We start from the raw sequence: 17,835 nt of genomic DNA, 5'->3' as shown, positions 1-17,835 counted from the left end.
AAAAATTATATATTTTTTTAACACATTAGCTGAGGAATTCTTGAATTTGCCTGGGAAAGAATTGTTATTTGTTTATTACTTTTTCGATGCTTATTTTTCAAGTGCCCTTCACTCCAGAGCGTGTAAGCAGGGGTTATGATCAGATCATTGCAATGACATTTCAAACAACAAAAACCTTACAGGCCACCTTTCTCCAGCATTCTGATGCCCACATATAGTGCTGGAATTCGAGGAGAGAGTACCTTTGCCCTTAGGCTAGAAACTTTTTGCCAGGTAAACTACACCTTTGCTATCAGCTTACACATGAAGTTCAGGCTGTTCTGACCTCACTGGACAGTAAGTGCTGGGAGAAATAATTCCCTATTATGTCTGCCCCCGCATCTCTTAGCCTCACAGTAGATGGCACGTAGATGGCGCTTTGTAGTTTTTTGTAGAAGGATGGAATGATTCAGAAGCAAATTCATTGGATCACAATTTTGCCCTCACAAAAGTGGGCATATTCCTAAGGTAGTCCCAGCAAGGGGGGACCCTGTGCTCAGAAAGACAGGATAAGGCCAGACTCCACCCCTGTCCTTCTACCCCCGGCCCCTCTCTGGACTTGCTCTCCCCAGTGTAGCACGGGACCAGTGGTTGTGAGGCGTAACTGCCGACCTGAGTGGCCCCAGCCTCCCTTGTCTCCTGTCATTGGTAAATTTCTAACCTGCCCTTTATCACTGGGACCCCCACGATGCTTCTAGAAATATTTACGCTTTCTTTTTTTAAAGCCTACTTGTGAATCCCAAAATTTGAGTCCCTCAATTAAGCTGACTTCTGATGAGTCGGTGTGCATAATGGGTAAAATGATGCGGTTTTTGGCCACAAAATGGGTGTTACTCTATCAGCAAAATCATAAGCAACTTGGGAGCTTGTAATGACCCTGCCCGCTTGATTGTTCCTCTAAGATATGAGCCCCATAACTTTTACAATCCCGAATTGCCTTCCCCTGGTTTTAAAAATTCTTTTGTTATCTCTCCTGAAATATCAAAGAGGGAAGATTTAAATTTTTAATTCCCAGCCCCTCAGTATGCATAATGGGAAGTATAGCTCATCTGAGGAGATATCTGCAATATTGAAAAGTTTTATATAAATCAATTAAAAATGCAGTGGCAGAAATATTTGTTTAAATTAACCTGACAATAGATTATTTTTGTCAGCAAACAAACCAGTGTATCGAGTCAATCATAACCTAAAAACTGTTCATTTTATGGGTTCATATTTTTATAGTTTTTTTTTTGCACATGGCATATACAGATATTCAGCAACAGTTTTTCTTAGTGATTATCATAATTTTGAAGAGAAAAATATTGTAAATTTTTAGTAGTGACTTAAGAATGCAACATGATAAGAAATTCGCTTCCTAATATTACAGTATAAGAACACATATTTATTGGGGTCAAGGGATTTGGGAAAAGGTAAGTTTCCCAGGAAGCTTCTGCTTTAAACAGTCTAATGTATTTGCCTTTGATAGAAGCCTTTAATAGTGCTTCTCTGCCTCTTAAACCTACTAGTTTCAGCTCGCTTTGAATCTTATTCCTTTGAAATGCAACATTATTATGAATGTAAGTTGTTGGACTTTGCTACAATACACAATGCCCTCAGGAATTGTAGAGGTGTATACAGTTTTTTGCCACTAACTAAATGTCCCAGACTGTGCCATTTTTCTGTTTTCCTCTGATCCCCCAGCTTACTGCCACTTCAGTGTTGCAGGAAATCTTTTGCTATATTTTTACACTCACTCACTCAAGTGTGAGCCTTAAAGCGTCTCCAAGCCCCTTGGGTGAAGGAAAGTGTAGAGTATGCTGTTCAGGGGGCTCTTTGCATTGACATTTGTTTATGATAAATGTAACTCAGGTAACAGAGATGGGGGTGGATTGGAATAAAGAAACCCATCAGCCTTAGTTCGTGGAAGAAATGCTGAGGGCCTGAACCAGAGCAGTAGGAATGGAAAAGAAGGAACAAATTCAAGACGCCTTCTGAAGGAGTAGAATTGACAGGAATTCATGATTGTTGCTTATGGAGGAAGCAAAGAAGAAAAATCACATTTTTAAATTGAAGCCGTTTGCTATTTTTTTTTTTTTATTAAAAAACAGTACTAGCCAATTTAGAAAAAAAATTTTAATGCAAGCATAAAGGAGGAAAGAACATAAGAAATAACCATAATCCTAATTAACTAGTGATAACCTGATTTATGTTCTTTGCATATACACATACGTGTATGTGTGTATGCATGTATGTATACATATCATGTATGTATACACATATACGTGCGTGCACATGTGTGTGCGCATATATATGCCTTTCATTCATTCATATGCTATACCCACCTTTTAATTCCCTATTGAGGTATATTTAAGTTGTATTCAACTTTTGCTGTCACAAATAATGCTAATGTGAACATTATTATAGTTAAATATTTGTATACATCTTTATTATTTCCTTATGATTAATTCTCAGAAGTAGAATTATTGGATCAAAAAAGGCATTTGTGTTTTAAAGGTAATTGCTAGTCATTTCTACGTTCAACATTTCTACCTTATGCTTCAGAAAGTATATACCAATTTATACTTCAAATCACAGCCTTTCAGCCCAGGTGACTGGGTGAGTGGTGATGCGGTTAATTGAGTTAAGCTATATAGGAGGAGCCTCGTTTGTGGGAGGAAGATAGTGGGTTCAGGTTGGGATGTGGTAGCTGAATTATTTTCATTAACTCCCTAGATATTTCACATTCCTTTGCATTATCTTTGTGATAATGACAACAGTAATAAAAATAATAACCGCTGACATTCATCATACTGTTACTGTGTGCCAAGCCCCCTGCGTGAATTATCTCACTAATTCTTACAACACTGTGAGTGGTGGTAACATTACCCCCATTTTACAGAGGAGAAAATTGAGGTCTAGAGAACTCAAGGAACTTGACCAAGGTCACAGGGCTAGTCAGTAGTAGAATAGGTGTTAAAATGAAAATCCAGGCTTTCTTAACAAATAGATCTTAGAAGTACATTATAAAGAGGAGATGAAGTCACAGTAATTAAGTTGCATCCTCAAGAAAGTATGGTAAAAAGCAATGGCGAAAGAATGGATTCCAAAGCAACTAGTCTACCTATTTTTCCTAGCGTATTGCTAATTCATCTCTTTTTTTTTTTCATTATTCTTCCCACTCTAAATACTGCCCATTCTTAAAAGCCAAACCAACATGACTCTACATCAGCAAAGACTTCCTTGACCACCCCAGTGCATCTCTCCTTCCTCTCCTCTTGGTTCCCACTGGATGTCTGCCCCTCACTGACATTCACTGCATACTGCCTTGCTCTAGTAGTTATTTTTGAATGTCGCCTCTTCCCAAATGTACTGTGAGCCATTTGAGGGAAATGTTTTTGGTTAAGTCCATCAGACCTTTTTGTAGTTATCAGGGACCGGGCACTGGGCTAAACGTATCCTATTTCATTTGTACCAGCCGCAGTCTTGTGAGATGAATACCATTATTATCTGCACTTTGTAGAGGAGGATCTGGGGCTCAGAGAGGTAATTTGCTCAAGGTTGCATACGTAAATGCCTATAACAGGATGTAACCCTTAACTGGTACACTGAGGTGATTGAGAGTAGCTGGAAGGAGTGTTAGTATTTGGATGGGCAGAAAAAAAGGGGAGAGCGCTTTCCTGTTCGAGAGAACAGTATAGGGAATGGGAGTAGAATGTGGGGAAATGGGCAACAGTTAATAAATGGTCCAATGAATTAGGACCTAAGTGTGATTGAAGGACCCTTCAGTGACCTCTAGGGAGGGTGACCTTTTTCTCTGTCTTGGGAAGCTTTGAAGGTCATTTTGAGCCAGTAGGATAACTTTGGGTCGTTTGAAAGCAAAGACCAGAGCAGTGATTTTCATCCCAGCCTCCCTTTTCCAAGGGCATCTCAAAGAGGACTAAGGGGATTCAAGAAAGCTTAATTAAACCTGTGTATTTACCTATCAGGAAGTTGCACAGGCCAAGTCAAACATCGTATTTATTTGCTTCTTGTAGAGATCACAACTCTCTATGATAACCCTTGTTTTCTCATTCTTCCCCAAAGCTCTAGTCTTCATTAACTTCCCCTAAGTTAAGAGAGGAAAAGGAGTGATTACTTAAAGGCTATTTTGTTCAGAAATTAAGATAATTGTCCATTGGACATAATTAAAAAGAGTGTTTGGTACCTAAGAGTATCATTCAAGGAAAATGTACCCCAGCGCTGACAAGTTAGTGGTGGGCAGAATGGAAAGGAGCAGACGATTCTTTATGGTAGAAACAGAGGTGAAAATTGTTGCCAAGTATTACAGCATGACCCTTGGGGGTATGGTGTTTTCTGTCTTTTAATGACACTTGCTGTGAAGAGTGAGGAGAGAATAAGAACTTAAGATTTTTTTTTAAACAAACAGATGCGGTATTTTATTTTTTATTTTTTTGGATTCTTTAAACTGAAGTATAGTTAATTTACAATGTTGTGTTTCAAGTGTACAGCAGAGTGATTCAGTTTAATATCTATATATCTATTCTTTTTTCTGATTTTTTTCCATTATAGGTTATTACAAGACATTAACTATAGTTCCCTGTGCTATACAGTAGGTCCTTGTTGGTTATCTGTTTAATATATAGTAGTGTGTGCATGTTAATGTCAAACTCCTAATTTATCCCTCCCCTCCCTTAAGATTTTTAAGACAGAGAGTATAAATGTTAAACAAGAGCCAAACCATATCACTGAAACTTATGTAATGTCAAAAATACATCCTGGATTGAGAGGGAAAAACAAATTCTTTTTCAAAGTCTGTATTCAAGTATCGGACATGTAAGCTAGATTTTTATTTGTTTCATTTAAACTTTGAAGAAACCATCCTGAAAGCAGCTTTGAAGCCTATGAAAAAAATAATCTGTAAATTAGATATCTTCCATATATACTTTTTTAAAAGTAAAATGAAGGCTTTCTTTGGAAATTCTGTTTCAGTCGAATTAAGAGATTATCTTCTTGCCAGCTAGTTTAATATGTTGTCTAGAATTTCATAGTTTTATCTTCAGTCCTCCTTTTTCTCCTTCTCAGATTCTTCTTGAAAATATTCTTTAAAACTTTCCTGACAGTCTTAAGTGAGAACCATTTTTATGGTTTTATCTACCCTGGCCATCTGATAATCTTGCTACGAACCGAACAATCTATAGGAAAAGAAATAAAACACCATATTTACGTGTTCCCTCAAGTCAGTGGCTTTGAGAAGGTAAAAAAGAGGTGAACAATCAAACCACAGAAAACAAATGATGTCTTTTTTTTTTTTTTTTGGCTTGGTTAAATTTTAAGCAAAATTGAAAAATAAAAATCATTTAGCAGTGATTCTGAATATTCCTTCTAAATTCACTAAATTTTAATGTGAGCTTCCCCTAGATTGTAGAAACATTTTGCAAATGCCAAACCTCCAGGAACTCTGCTAGATGTGCTTATTAACCTCTTAAAGACAAAGTGGCAAAGATTTACTCAAGTGAGAAATTTATGGGTAGCCATTTTATGTCCTATTACTACCGCAGTATGGAAACCCACAGATTTTTGGCTAAGATATTGAGTCCCTTAAATAAACTGTAGAGTCTGGAGAGAGTTTAAAACAGTAACAGTTTAGACGTTTAAAATAGTAATAATTTAAAAAACTAGTATGATTGGGTTTTTTTTTCCCCAGCAAAAATACAAGCATCAGAAACCATACCTTGAAAATAAAATATATTTGGGGATACACACACATATACATATATTCCATTTAAGTATGTTTCTTTTTAAAACCCATCTTTGAATAAAGCGAGTATAATATGCTACTTTTCGAATGGCAAATGCATTTATTGCTGCGCCTCTCTTCAAATTTATTTCCCATGTTTTCTTGAATCTGACCAATGTTAACTTAGCAGGAAAAAGTTACTTGTAGTGCCTGCTGAAATTCTCTTTACACAAAGTAGATATTAGTAAACTGGGAAGGAAGATTCATGTATTTCCTGCTAATTCCATAGAGAACATGTATCTTTATTAATGTTAATGGTGGGGACCTCTCATTATGTTATAGAATAATCTGCTTTAGCAAAGGTTTTTCTCCTCAAGAACTTCATAACATTTAAAGGTTAATATGTTAGGTAAAGAACAATATCTTAAGATAAGCGTTTTTATTACAGGACATGATGGGATGGTTTTTATTAAATTATATGATGATTTGAATGGGGAGAAAAAAGCGCATCGCTTCTTTGCCCTCAACTTTAATGCCTTTAATCAAATAATGACCTTCTGGAAAATAGTTAATTTTCAGCATTTGGAAAGATCAATACCACTTTGCCACCAAAAAATGGCCCAGACGATGAAATCTGATGTATTTAAAGTATCATTTCACCCTTTTAACCTAGTAAATAATTGAAAATGCTTTCAGTAGTGCTTTGCTGCTGTTTTGTTTCTCACTGTTCAAAGTGTTATGATTGTTCTTGAAAAAAGGTTTAAAGTTGGTGTGTGAAGGAAGGATACAGGCCTCACACCCAGAAGTGGGATGGTACCCCCATCAGGCCTTGTGTGTCTCTGCATTAGGGGCCTGGAAGAAGTAATATGTTTTAATCCTATTTGAGGCAGAGTGTGTATAAAGCACAAAAAGTGTGAAAATGGAACCCTTCTGGAACGTTCAAGGGGTGGTTTAAAACATCATTAGTCACTTTGCATCTTTTGTGATATCTTTCAACCTTTATGTTGGGGTAAAAGATTCAGTAGCTCTGACAATTAGAACCCATTTCCCCCCCACCCCAGCTTATAGGACATTGATATGAAATTACCCATGAGCGCAGATAGCTTTGTAAATTAAAAAAAAAAAAAATTGCCCTCTATTAGCATGTTTGTGGGCAAATTAAAAACTGTCTTCATTAACATAAGTAACAGATTCTTTTAAAAGTAGAAAATTATTTGCTGAATGATAAATTGCTAGTTCTCTAGTTAGTTGTTGTTGAAAATGTACTCATTCAAAATGCCTGGTGTAGTTTAGTCTACAATACTGAAATTTTTTTGTGTGAGAAGTACTATTTAATGGATTATGTACTTAATCCTGTTCCTACTACTTGCTAAAATGTAATTCAAGCTTTCCACTAGAATGTTTGTATCAAATACCTTCCTATTTAGATTGATTTCTTTTAATATCATATATTATTATACTATATGCCCCAGAGATTGGAACAAAATACTCCTGCAAATAACACATGAAAGGTGAGGGTAAGGGGTGGGAGAATAAATACAGACTGTGAAATGTTTTGGTTTTTAGAACTCAAATTACCCATTCTGTTTTTTTTTTTTTTAATGTTTTTTCCTTCTTAGTTGCAGGGAGAATTATTTGTCATTTTCTTTCTCTTTTTATAGCTCTTGGGTTTAAAATGTATATGTACATAACGATAATATATACATATCTGTATATTGTATTAAGTGACTTTTTTTTTTCTCTCAGAGAACATTGAAGTCTCTTTTCCCCTGGAAAACTAGTTGTGTTACGTGCTCCCAGCTCTGTCACAGACCAGGCCTTGTAAGGGTTCTCTTTTTATGTGTGTGAGGCTTCCTAGGTACAATAAATTCATTCGTGAAACGAGGTTGCTTTCCTGACTCAGTTAAAAATCACTGTGCACCCCTTATCTGTTAAAATGATAGAAGCAGTGAATTGACTTGAATTAACTGTTCTAAAAAGAGTGGAGTGGAAATCAGAGATTGAGTTTGGGTGGAAATTAAGCAGCTGAGAGATGAAGGTGCCAGGATTTTTATTTCAATGTGGTACAACAAGATTCTGTCGGTAAAGCACATCATTAGAATACTGAGTTTAGAACTGCTAATTTTTCCTTTAAAATGAGCGTACAGTCATGTGTTTCATGGACCATGATAAATTGCCATTGTGTTGTCATTGAGTTTGTTTTGCTTTTTTTCACTACTGGTTTGGCAGTCGTTCTGCATTTTCTCTTTTCCTTTTTCTCCCCCTCTGATCTTCCATGTCTTTCATAGATTCCCTAACCAAAACCAGTCCAAAGAATGTTATTGATTTCATATAGTCTGAGGTTTAGCATCTTGACCATTTTCTTGCTTACAATGGCAAGACATTTACAGATGGTTCTTGGTTCCTATAAAGTACATAACAGGATTTCCTCTGTGGCAGATGGATTCAAGACTTTTAGTTCTCAATAAATGTAGGTTTTACAATACATAACTTTACAGGATTTGTGTTGTATATAACAGGTTTGAACATATTATCTCAGAATTCATCTGCATGGCATTTTCAGCTTGTTCAGGGTCCATGCCAGTTTTTTTAAGTAATAGGGGAAGTGCTGTGATTGATAGCAAGAGCTCAAGGCGTGACTTTGAATAGAAACAAAGGGTTTAGAACAGAAGGTGTCAAGTTCAACTTTGTCAGTTTCAAAAGTAGGAACATCCTGAAAGTTTTACTTATTTATTTACATGTGGCTACTGTTTATATTTTGCCCTCTTTATATGCAGCGTAATGTTGCTTGGCAAATTTACTACATTTAAAGTTTAGGTTGTTCCTTGTGCCATTTTAGTTTTCTGAGAATAGATCAGTCTCATTATTTTAAGGCTGTTAGTCTCCTGTCTTTTCTACTGTTCAGAACAGTTGTGATCTAATTTAATTGTCAGAGCAGTTCCCTACCCCCGCCTATGGTCTTATGATATTTTAAGTCCCAGAGACCTGGCTCAAAAGGTAATTATGTTCACATTTTGCAACAAAGTGCTGCACCTTATTCACCTCCTCCACCCAGTAAATCTACGCATGTATCATTTAAAAAGCCAATCTAGTACATAGGGAAATCATTATTTTTATTTGTTACATATTACCAGTATTCTGACATATCATTGTCTTTATTTGCCCTAATAATATGGCTTATGGAGAAGTGACCTAGGAAAAGGTATTAGGGAATTAGAAAGCATTTGGCTTTTTTCATCACTTTCTGCAAAGCATAGATCAGATTACTGTCATCATTAATAGAGTCTCGATCGATAGGATTTGAGGGCGTCAGAATATTCCGACATGTTTAAATGGTATTATAATAAATTGATCTTCTTTTTGCCAGTGTAAATTGGGAATGAGCCAGTTGATTTCTCTGCTGACAAAGAACTAGCCTGTCAGAATATCTGTTTTCCGTTATTTGTTGAGGGCGACGCACAGCACACCACTCCTCCCCCCGTTTTTGTTTTTTGGAATACCCTTGTAGAACTAACAGTTCCCAGCTGCACGCACCGTTAAATATTTTTCTAAGAAGCATCTGATTTCAGTCTCTTAAAATCATCACGTCTCTTGAAAGGCTAGCGGAGACATGCTTCAGATTTATAATTCATCACATTATTTTTAGATAAGGAATTAGAAGTATTATTTAAGGGCAGAGGTTAATAGCAAACTACTGGAAATGTTATGTTAGTCATGCGCAATTAATAAAAATAAGAATCCGTCTCATAAGTATAGAGACAAAGAAGTGACAATATGAGCAAAATATTTGTTGAATGAGTCAGGGCTCTTTCTCTGAAATATTTGTGAAACCAGCATGAGTGTGATTGTTTAGGAATTAACTATCATTATTAGCCATTTTAAAAGAACTAATGATTTTCTTTTCCAAAGAACATCTGTGACCCACATGTTTGTTTTTTTTTCCACATATATGCAAGTGCTAACTGATCTCTGTGTTACTTTTAAAAGTTTCTAAAAGGATTCGAAAAATTATTGGAGTTCTTCAGCTTTCTCTGAGAAGATTTTCTTACATGAATCGTTCTTAATTTAACTTTTAGCAATTTTTAGTTACAAGCATTTATTGCTAAAAAAAAAAAAAAAGACATGCTCAATGTTAAGCACTTATTGCAATAGTATAATTCTAGCTAAGTAAAGGAAAAAAAAAACTGTTCTGTTCTTGATGAACCTTCTGACATCTCTTGAACGGTAAATAAAATTGTAGCAGTTTGCTGTGTTTAGGCATGGGGGCCTGTCAATTGCCATAGCTGAAGAATGGAGACAAGGGTTGGGGGGGGGGGTAATCTTAACCATAGTTAATATTCAAGCCTTCAGGAAAACAGATCTAAAACCTGCCCTGCCTTGAAACATAGAGGTAAAGTGTAAAGAAATAGCTTAGATGTAGGAAAATATAAAATATTTTCATGGCTTAATCGAGAGAGCAAATATTTGTCAGTAAGAGCTAAATAAACATCTCTGGGGCACCATATGCAAGTGGGTCTCAACTATTTCAAATACTCAAATACAGTTTTGTAGTTCATGTTCCAGTCACATAAATAGAGCTGAAATGTGACATGTCACCATATGATTCCAGAAAGAAGCATAGAACTGCCATGGTTAGAAGAGAAGCACGTTCAGTGACACCGTCATCACAATTACTTTTATATTTTATTGAGCTAATATTCTTTCAGGTAAATCTTCAGTTTACTGTCTGTTCTCTTAGCCTGGAATTATGCATTCAGTAGCATCAAATGAGTGCATGACTACGTGACCGTCTGTAGGTTAATTATTTGTTTAATTAAACAGCGAGTTGAATGGAGAATCAAAGGCCTCTTAGTTAGTGTTAAGGTTAGTAGATGTCATGAGGTTTAGCAGCTGTCACCCTTGACTGGGCGGTAGGTGTGCCTTGGGAAGCTAGTGTTATCAGTCTCCATCTTTCCTTTTAAAATGTTTCAAATAGGCCATTTCCGGGAGAATAGGCCTTGCTTCCTCCCACTGTAGATTACAGTTAGAAGAGAATTTCTCCAGTGGTTCAGTTTGAGAAGAAGGAAAGGAAAGTCACACCATTTTCTGATGTCACCCAGAAGTAACAACAACAAAAAAGCAACTCCCTTTGGCCAGTTCTAAAAATCAGATACTAAACTGTACTCTTTCCATTCCCATCCAACTCATTTTACTTAGAATTTCCAAGAAACCTCTTTGTCTTAGGTCGAGTTCCCTAAAACAGAGGCTAAGATAAGGAATCAGGGGCTCATGATTTGGTGAGGGACCCGGCAGGCGTTCAGGAGGACAAGAAAGAGGAAGAGGTCAGGAAAGAATGTGGTCTCAGGTAAAGTCCGTATTGATGGGGAAAGGCAGTGAGAAGATGGGGGAGGGCCATCTCTGGCCATCTCTAAAGGGTAGAGTGAGTCGTCACTGTGGGGCAAGAGGGTGGGTGAGCGAGGCCACTGGTCACGCCAGGGTGAAGGGGCTGGTGAGGGGGTGGAGTAAGCATCCGGGCATCTCCAGGTGCGATGGCACCAAGACGTTTCTCCAGAAAAGAGTGTGGTTGTGAGCCGACGACAGGCAGCACGGCAGCTGGGGCTGGTTGCCTTGGCTGGTCAAGGGGGGGGTGTGGGTGGGACCTCTTCCCTCTTCCTGCCCACCCCGTTGCAATCCACCCCATTGCTTAGTGTCCATCATGGCGGCCAAGATAAAGAAGGTTTGAGATGATGATTAGAGAATGTGAGACATGAGAATGTGAGACAGCGTACTCTGTTGGACCACTCGGTTCTTGAGAATCTGAGGATCAGAAACTGGGTAAGCTGTGACAAAGTGAGAGAGTGGCATGGACATATATACACTACCAAATGTAAAATAGATAGCTAGTGGGAAACAGCCGCATAGCACAGGGAGATCAGCTCGGTGCTTTTGTGACCACCTAGAGGGGTGGGATAGGGAGGGTGGGAGGGAGGGAGATGCAAGAGGGAAGAGATATGGGAACATATGTGTATGTATAACTGATTCACTTTGTTACAAAGCAGAAACTAACACACCATTGTAAAGCAATTATACTCCAATAAAGATGTTAAAAAAACAAAAAAAAAGAAGCTGGGCCTTAGGAGGCATCAGAGAGGTTCAGGTTTTGGCATTCGTTGGACATTTCCTTGTCTCTTAGCCCAGGAATTCTATTAAAATGCTCACTTGATGAACCACATGTGTGTGTACATAGCAGCAGGCAGGACTCTGAGGTGTCTTTCTGGAAAGTTCCATCTTGGAGAATTCTTCTAATGCTCATTCTAAATACAGTGCCTTACCTTGGACAACATTCTTGCTCACATAACTGCACACGTCCTTTCTCTCCCTTTCCTACACACTCACACACACACATGTTCACACAGAGTTGCCTTTCTAATACAAAAATTATAAACTTAGGGAATCCTTTTAGAAAAAAAAATTATTCTAAAAGCCTGTCTTAGCCCTTCTTAAATACCTTCAGAACCTCAGATGGCCACTCATCAGACAAGAAGCACACTCAGCCTTGCTTTTCTCCTCTGACACATTCTGCAGACTCCATGGTAAATGGGTCTTGCCCTTGGAGTCTGAAAAATAGGACCCTCCTTTAAGATGCAAATCTGAACATGTATTAGAAACAGAGCCTGCTTCCGCGATAGCCACAGCTATTCTCTTAACAGGTTAAAAAAAAATTTTTTTAAACAAATTGGAGTGTTTTTATTTTATTTTATTTTTATTAATTAATTTACTTGTTTATTTTTAGCTGCGTTGGGTCTTCGTTGCTGCACGTAGTTGCTTTCTCTAGTTGCGGAGAGCAGGGGCTACTCTTCGTTGCGGTGTGCGGGCTTCTCATTGCGGTGGCTTCTCTTGTTGCGGAGCATGGGCTCTAGGTGTGTGGGCTTCAGTAGTTGTGGCACGTGGGCTCAGTAGTTGTGGCTTGGAGGCTCTAGAGCGCAGACTCAGTAGTCGTGGCGCACGGGCTTCGTTGCTCCGTGGCATGTGAGATCTTCCAGGGCTCTAACCCGTGTTCCCTGCTTTGGCAGGCGGATTCTTAATCACTGCGCCACTAGGGAAAGTCCTGGAGTGTTTTTAGCTTGTGAAAAAAGTTAACTTCACAGGGTCCTTCCTTTTTAGCTCCTAATGGAAAATGTTAGCCACCCGCCCCCACCTCCCCCTGCCATCAGCCTGAACTGACCTGTTATGCCCTTGTCTCTAAGGGGTGGCTGTGTGAGCTATTACGCTGGAAAGAAGATCCTTCTCCAGAAAACAGGACCCTGTGGGAGAACCTCTCCATGATCCGAAGGTTCCTCAGTCTCCCTCAGCCTGAACGCGATGCCATTTATGAACAGGAGAGCAACGCGGTGCATCACCATGGCGACCGGCCGCCCCACATTATCCACGTGCCCGCAGAGCAGATTCAGGTTCGTTTACCTTGGCCAATTCAATATAACACTCGGTAAATAGAGGTTTCAACTTAGCAGGGAAACGAGCGTTTCTCTTCTTCCCGCCAGTCTAAACATAGGCTTCTGAGCAAGAGATAACAATACCCTGCCAGCTCACTCAGGGGGAGAAAAGGGAAGTGAACACACGTTTTCCAACATGTGTATTGTGTTCCTCTCCTCTCATCTCCCCTCCCCCAGAGCGGTGGAACCCCCTTCTACACTTATTTGGAAGTCTGTCTTTGTTAGAATTGGGTTGTTTTGTTGTGTGAGAGCTTAAGAATTTTGTTGTCACTTTTGAAAAATCAGAATTTTTAGAATGCCACCTCTTTTTTAATGAGTACCAATACTGTCCCCGAGGAAAGGCATGACTGCTGTTTCTGTACAGGAAGTTTATAGGACCACAACTGTATACCTTGGATTCTGTCCAAAAGAGAGGAGGGGAGGGAAACTAAACTGGCTTCTGGCTTCTGACTCCCTGGCCCTGCCTTCACTTTGTAGCTCTATCCTCACAGCCTTAGGGAGCACAGGTTAGGGGTGAGTCACGTCTGTCTGTCTTTCCTTTAGAGCCCCTCTCCCAAGACCCCTGGGAAAGGAGAGTCTAGAGGCGTTTTCTTGCCAGGCCTGCCGACCCCTGCACCGTGGCGTGGTGCTGCTCCGCAGGTGAGCGGGCACAAGCTACCTATGCCAGCAAGAGAGGGACACGCAGAGAGGGTGGCGCCAAGACCTGCTCTCTTGGTCAGGATGCTCAGCCTTGCGAAGGCCATGCTAACCGTGGCACTGGCCGAAGATCACTGTGCCGGCAGAGTCAGCCTTGGGCTCAGCTTGTCACGTCCTGCGACCTGTGTCCACTCATCCACTGAGTGGATCCACTAACTTCATCCCCAGTGAATTCAGATTGGGAAGCTCTGGGTCCAGGTCGTCGTTGGCCTCCATTGCTTAGGAAGTGTGTTGAAATTGAACTTGAGCTGTACAAATTATTTGTGTTAAATCTAAGGGGACGCTTTTAGCTTTCCCCTTTCAGGGAAAATGCCACTGCCTTCCAGAGCCCTAAAATTCTATGCTCTCTTTGTTGAATCACCTGCATATTATTTCTTGGTATTGCTATTGGGGGGAGGGGCCGCGGGAAGGGGAGGCATACACACACACACATATGTACACAATAATAGCGTTATCCATCCACTAAGGAAAAAACACCTTTGACTGTATATTAAAGATAAATTGAAAAAGAGAATCCCTTAGGGTATCAAGCACTAAAATAATCGCGAAAGCCTAAAAAATTTGCTGTTTAGCAAAAACAAACAAAAAAATAAGTTAAAAAAAATAGTACTTGTTTGAAAATGTAAATTGTTTTTAATAAAATTGCTTCTTAGGGGGATTAAGGAAATGCTTAGGGCACAGTACAAACGTTCTAGTATTTTGGGCTTCCTCGGGTTGATTTGCTTTGCTGATAAGAATTTTGGATATGGAGTGTGTATATTATGTGCATGTGTCACACGTTTGTTATGTATGATTGTGTATGGAAATTACAGCACATATACAGATAGTAATTATGAAAAAGTGTCTGTATACACTAAATTTAAATCCTAATCACATCTGAGTTTAGTATAGACAAAACAATTTGCTAGCCGTTGTGGGATGGATGGAACCTTTATTTTTCGGTAAAAAAAAAAACTTGCAGTGTCAGCCCAGTGCAATTTTGTAAGAAATCTGTGTGTCTGTTAGATTGAAACTGTGTAGTAGGACATTCACACGTGGGAATCTCAAAAACCCTTTGGATTCACAAGGGCTATGCTGCAGAAGAGCAGAGGCTTACCCATTTTATTTGCAACGAAAATAAGACTTTGTATGCATATGCTTGCTCAACGTTTTACCCATCCAATGAAATGGGACAAAACACACATTTCCTTCCCCACGGCTCCACAGCTCACCTTTCGAAAATGCCTTTGAAATCCTTACTTCCCAATCTTCATTTAAAATCTTTGTCCATTATTGACATCATAATTTGCTTTGCTGTCTTCGACTCTGATGCGTATCCTTCTGGTGAAGTTTATGGCTCACATTTTCAGAGCGCTGAGTTCCAGCTACCGTGAGCTAGCCTGACCTCTGACGAGGAAGCCCAGGAGCCCCCCCAAGCCCTCTTAATTCCTCCCGTCCTGGTGATCATTTTGACTTTCTTCCTAGTACTGTGGGCCGTTTAGCTGGCTTGCCTTTCCGCCCAGGATCCCTGTCCCCGTCCCGGTCCAGGCAGGTGCATGTGGGATGCCTGACCACGTGCTCGCTCGTTGGGAGGCCGCATGCGCAGTGGGAGAGGCCGCAGCGCAGTGGCCGAGCCTGCATGCGCGGTGGCCGAGCGCGCCGCTGACCCTGTGCTTGTTTCTTTCCTGCAGCAGCCGCAGGCGCAGCCGCAGCCGGCGCCGCCCCCCGCGCAGGCGCAGGTGCAGCAGCCTCCGGCCGGGCCCCGGCTACCCCCGCGGCAGCCCACCGTGGCCGCGCCCGCCGAGGCGGAGGACGAGAGCCGGCAGAAGGCGCGGCCGCGGACCAAGATCTCGGTGGAGGCGCTGGGCATCCTGCAGAGCTTCATCCAGGACGTGGGCCTGTACCCGGACGAGGAGGCCATCCAGACTCTGTCCGCTCAGCTGGACCTGCCCAAGTACACCATCATCAAGTTCTTTCAGAACCAGCGGTACTATCTCAAACATCACGGCAAGCTGAAGGACAACTCGGGCCTGGAGGTGGACGTGGCCGAGTACAAGGAAGAGGAGTTGCTTAAGGATTTGGAGGAGAGTGTCCAAGACAAAAATGCTAACACCCTTTTCTCGGTGAAACTAGAAGACGAGCTGGCGGTGGAAGGGAACACAGACATTAACGCCGACGTCAAAGACTGAGATGAAAGTCTTCTTTTCCTCCATCAGCACCAGTGAAATTGACTTAACGACACGGAAGGTCCACCCCTGTACTCGCTCAGCAAACCGTGTTGTCCATTGTTTGGCCAATGAATCTTCAGAAACTTGCACAAACAGGAAAATCGAGAAAGGATGATACAGACTGCACTAAGCGTTTTGCTCTTTTACAAACTGCTTGGCAGCCCCAGGTGAAGCATCGGATTGTTTGGTATTAAAAATGAAAATTTGTGTTCACGAAACACACCCAGGTGTGTACCCCGTAAGCATGATACCAGTGATTTTTTTTTTTTAATTATTATTCTGGAGCCTCAAACAAGCATTATAACTTCTGTGATTATTATTTCCTTCCTTTAATTATTTCTGTAACACTTCACACTGATCTTTGGAAACTCGCCCCTTGTTTTAAAAAGAAAAAAAAAAAAGAGTTTGTTACTCTATTGTATGTTACAAAAGAACTATAGACTGTGGAATGCAGTTAAAAGATGACATATGCCAACAAATGCCTTGTATTATATGGCACTGCCGTAATTCAAATTTGTTTTTATTTTGGAAATAAAAGTTCACTGTAATTTTTTTTCATTCTCATTGTTACATGATTTTTTAAAAAATGAAAAGAAAATGTGAAACACAGTTTAGTCCTCATTATTTATTTGTAGATCCTGCAGCATCATGTTGTAATTAATTTTTTGGAAGTTTCCGTTAAATGTAAAATTCCTTCTCTTGTTACCATACTGATTCTTTTCTATTTATAAATGTATTTTGATGGGCAGTAAAACAAAGTGTCTTAAAAGTTTTAAATAGATAAAATGTGCTTTACACAGTTGCCTATAAAAAGTGCTCTATGTTATCCAAGCAATTCATACTATAAGCTTCACTCTTATTGTTGTATGCAATTTTTACTATCATGCAAATAAGCTTAGGTAAATAAAACTAATAGATCACCTTAGAAAATTATGCAATTAATGTGAAAATAATTGATGTTTGCAATGTGTCTTCCTTTGGTTTACAATCAATTTTAAAGCTACATCTGTATAAAATTTCTGTATAAAGGTGTTATTTCTTTTTTATGAGTTTATGGCTATGAAAACACCAGCTATTTTGTTACAGCTGGCTGTTTTTATAAGTGTATCACAATTTTCTTTATGCAGAAATGTTCTGATTAGGAGTGGTTATTGACTGTAACTACACAATTAAAATTGTTTGTATGGTATGACATGGTAGGGTTTGTCTGCTTATGTGAAGTAACTTACAGAGTCCAAGACAGCCCTCTCAGTTAGATGCATGTTAATACTTTCTTGATATTTTACAGATCTGAAAAAGAGCAATTGAAAAGTCACTTGAAACACTGTATATTTAAATCACAAACACATGCTCATTTTTTAAGTTTAACAATGAAGATGATAACCTGTTTTTGGTTAACATATTACTTAATAAACAGAGATAGGAGGATGGTCAAAAGACTCACCAACAAAGACATCAATTCAGTCTCTAGCAGATAGGTGCTTAGAATGGATTCATCTGCATTTACTTCACAATACTTCCATCATGGCGACACTTTTTTTAAGCTGATGTATGAATATTTTTAAAGGCCATTAATAGTAACATAAGTAGGGGAAAAAATGGACCTTCTGTTTAAAAACTCCTTAGTAAGCAATGTATTTTTTTTTTAGTTGTAAATGGAATATAACTTAATAACTCTGAGCTCATTTGGTTGTGTATGTCA

General features: G+C 39.3%; 1 protein-coding gene across 5 annotated transcripts in view; it reads left to right on the top strand.

Annotated features, from left to right (window-relative positions):
- Window positions 1-17,068, top strand: part of SATB1 (SATB homeobox 1) — a 78,637-nt gene extending 61,569 nt beyond the window's left edge. For 3 of the 5 annotated variants that reach the window (XM_059920397.1, XM_059920395.1, XM_059920396.1), the window contains 3 exons: window positions 12,985-13,188; window positions 13,774-13,869; window positions 15,597-17,068. In XM_059920397.1, coding sequence (XP_059776380.1) covers window positions 12,985-13,188; window positions 13,774-13,869; window positions 15,597-16,094 — 798 coding nt within the window. In that variant the 3' untranslated portion in view covers window positions 16,095-17,068. The remainder of the gene's footprint in view (window positions 1-12,984; window positions 13,189-13,773; window positions 13,870-15,596) is intronic. The other 2 variants (XM_059920394.1, XM_059920398.1) reach the window with 2 other exon arrangements.
- Window positions 17,069-17,835: the final 767 nt, after the last annotated feature.

The sequence above is a fragment of the Balaenoptera ricei genome, chromosome 4 (assembly GCF_028023285.1).
Source record: "Balaenoptera ricei isolate mBalRic1 chromosome 4, mBalRic1.hap2, whole genome shotgun sequence".
NCBI lineage: Eukaryota > Metazoa > Chordata > Mammalia > Artiodactyla > Balaenopteridae > Balaenoptera > Balaenoptera ricei.
The sequence above is the reverse complement of the archived record's forward strand: the minus strand, read 5'-3'. Positions and strand labels throughout refer to the sequence as shown.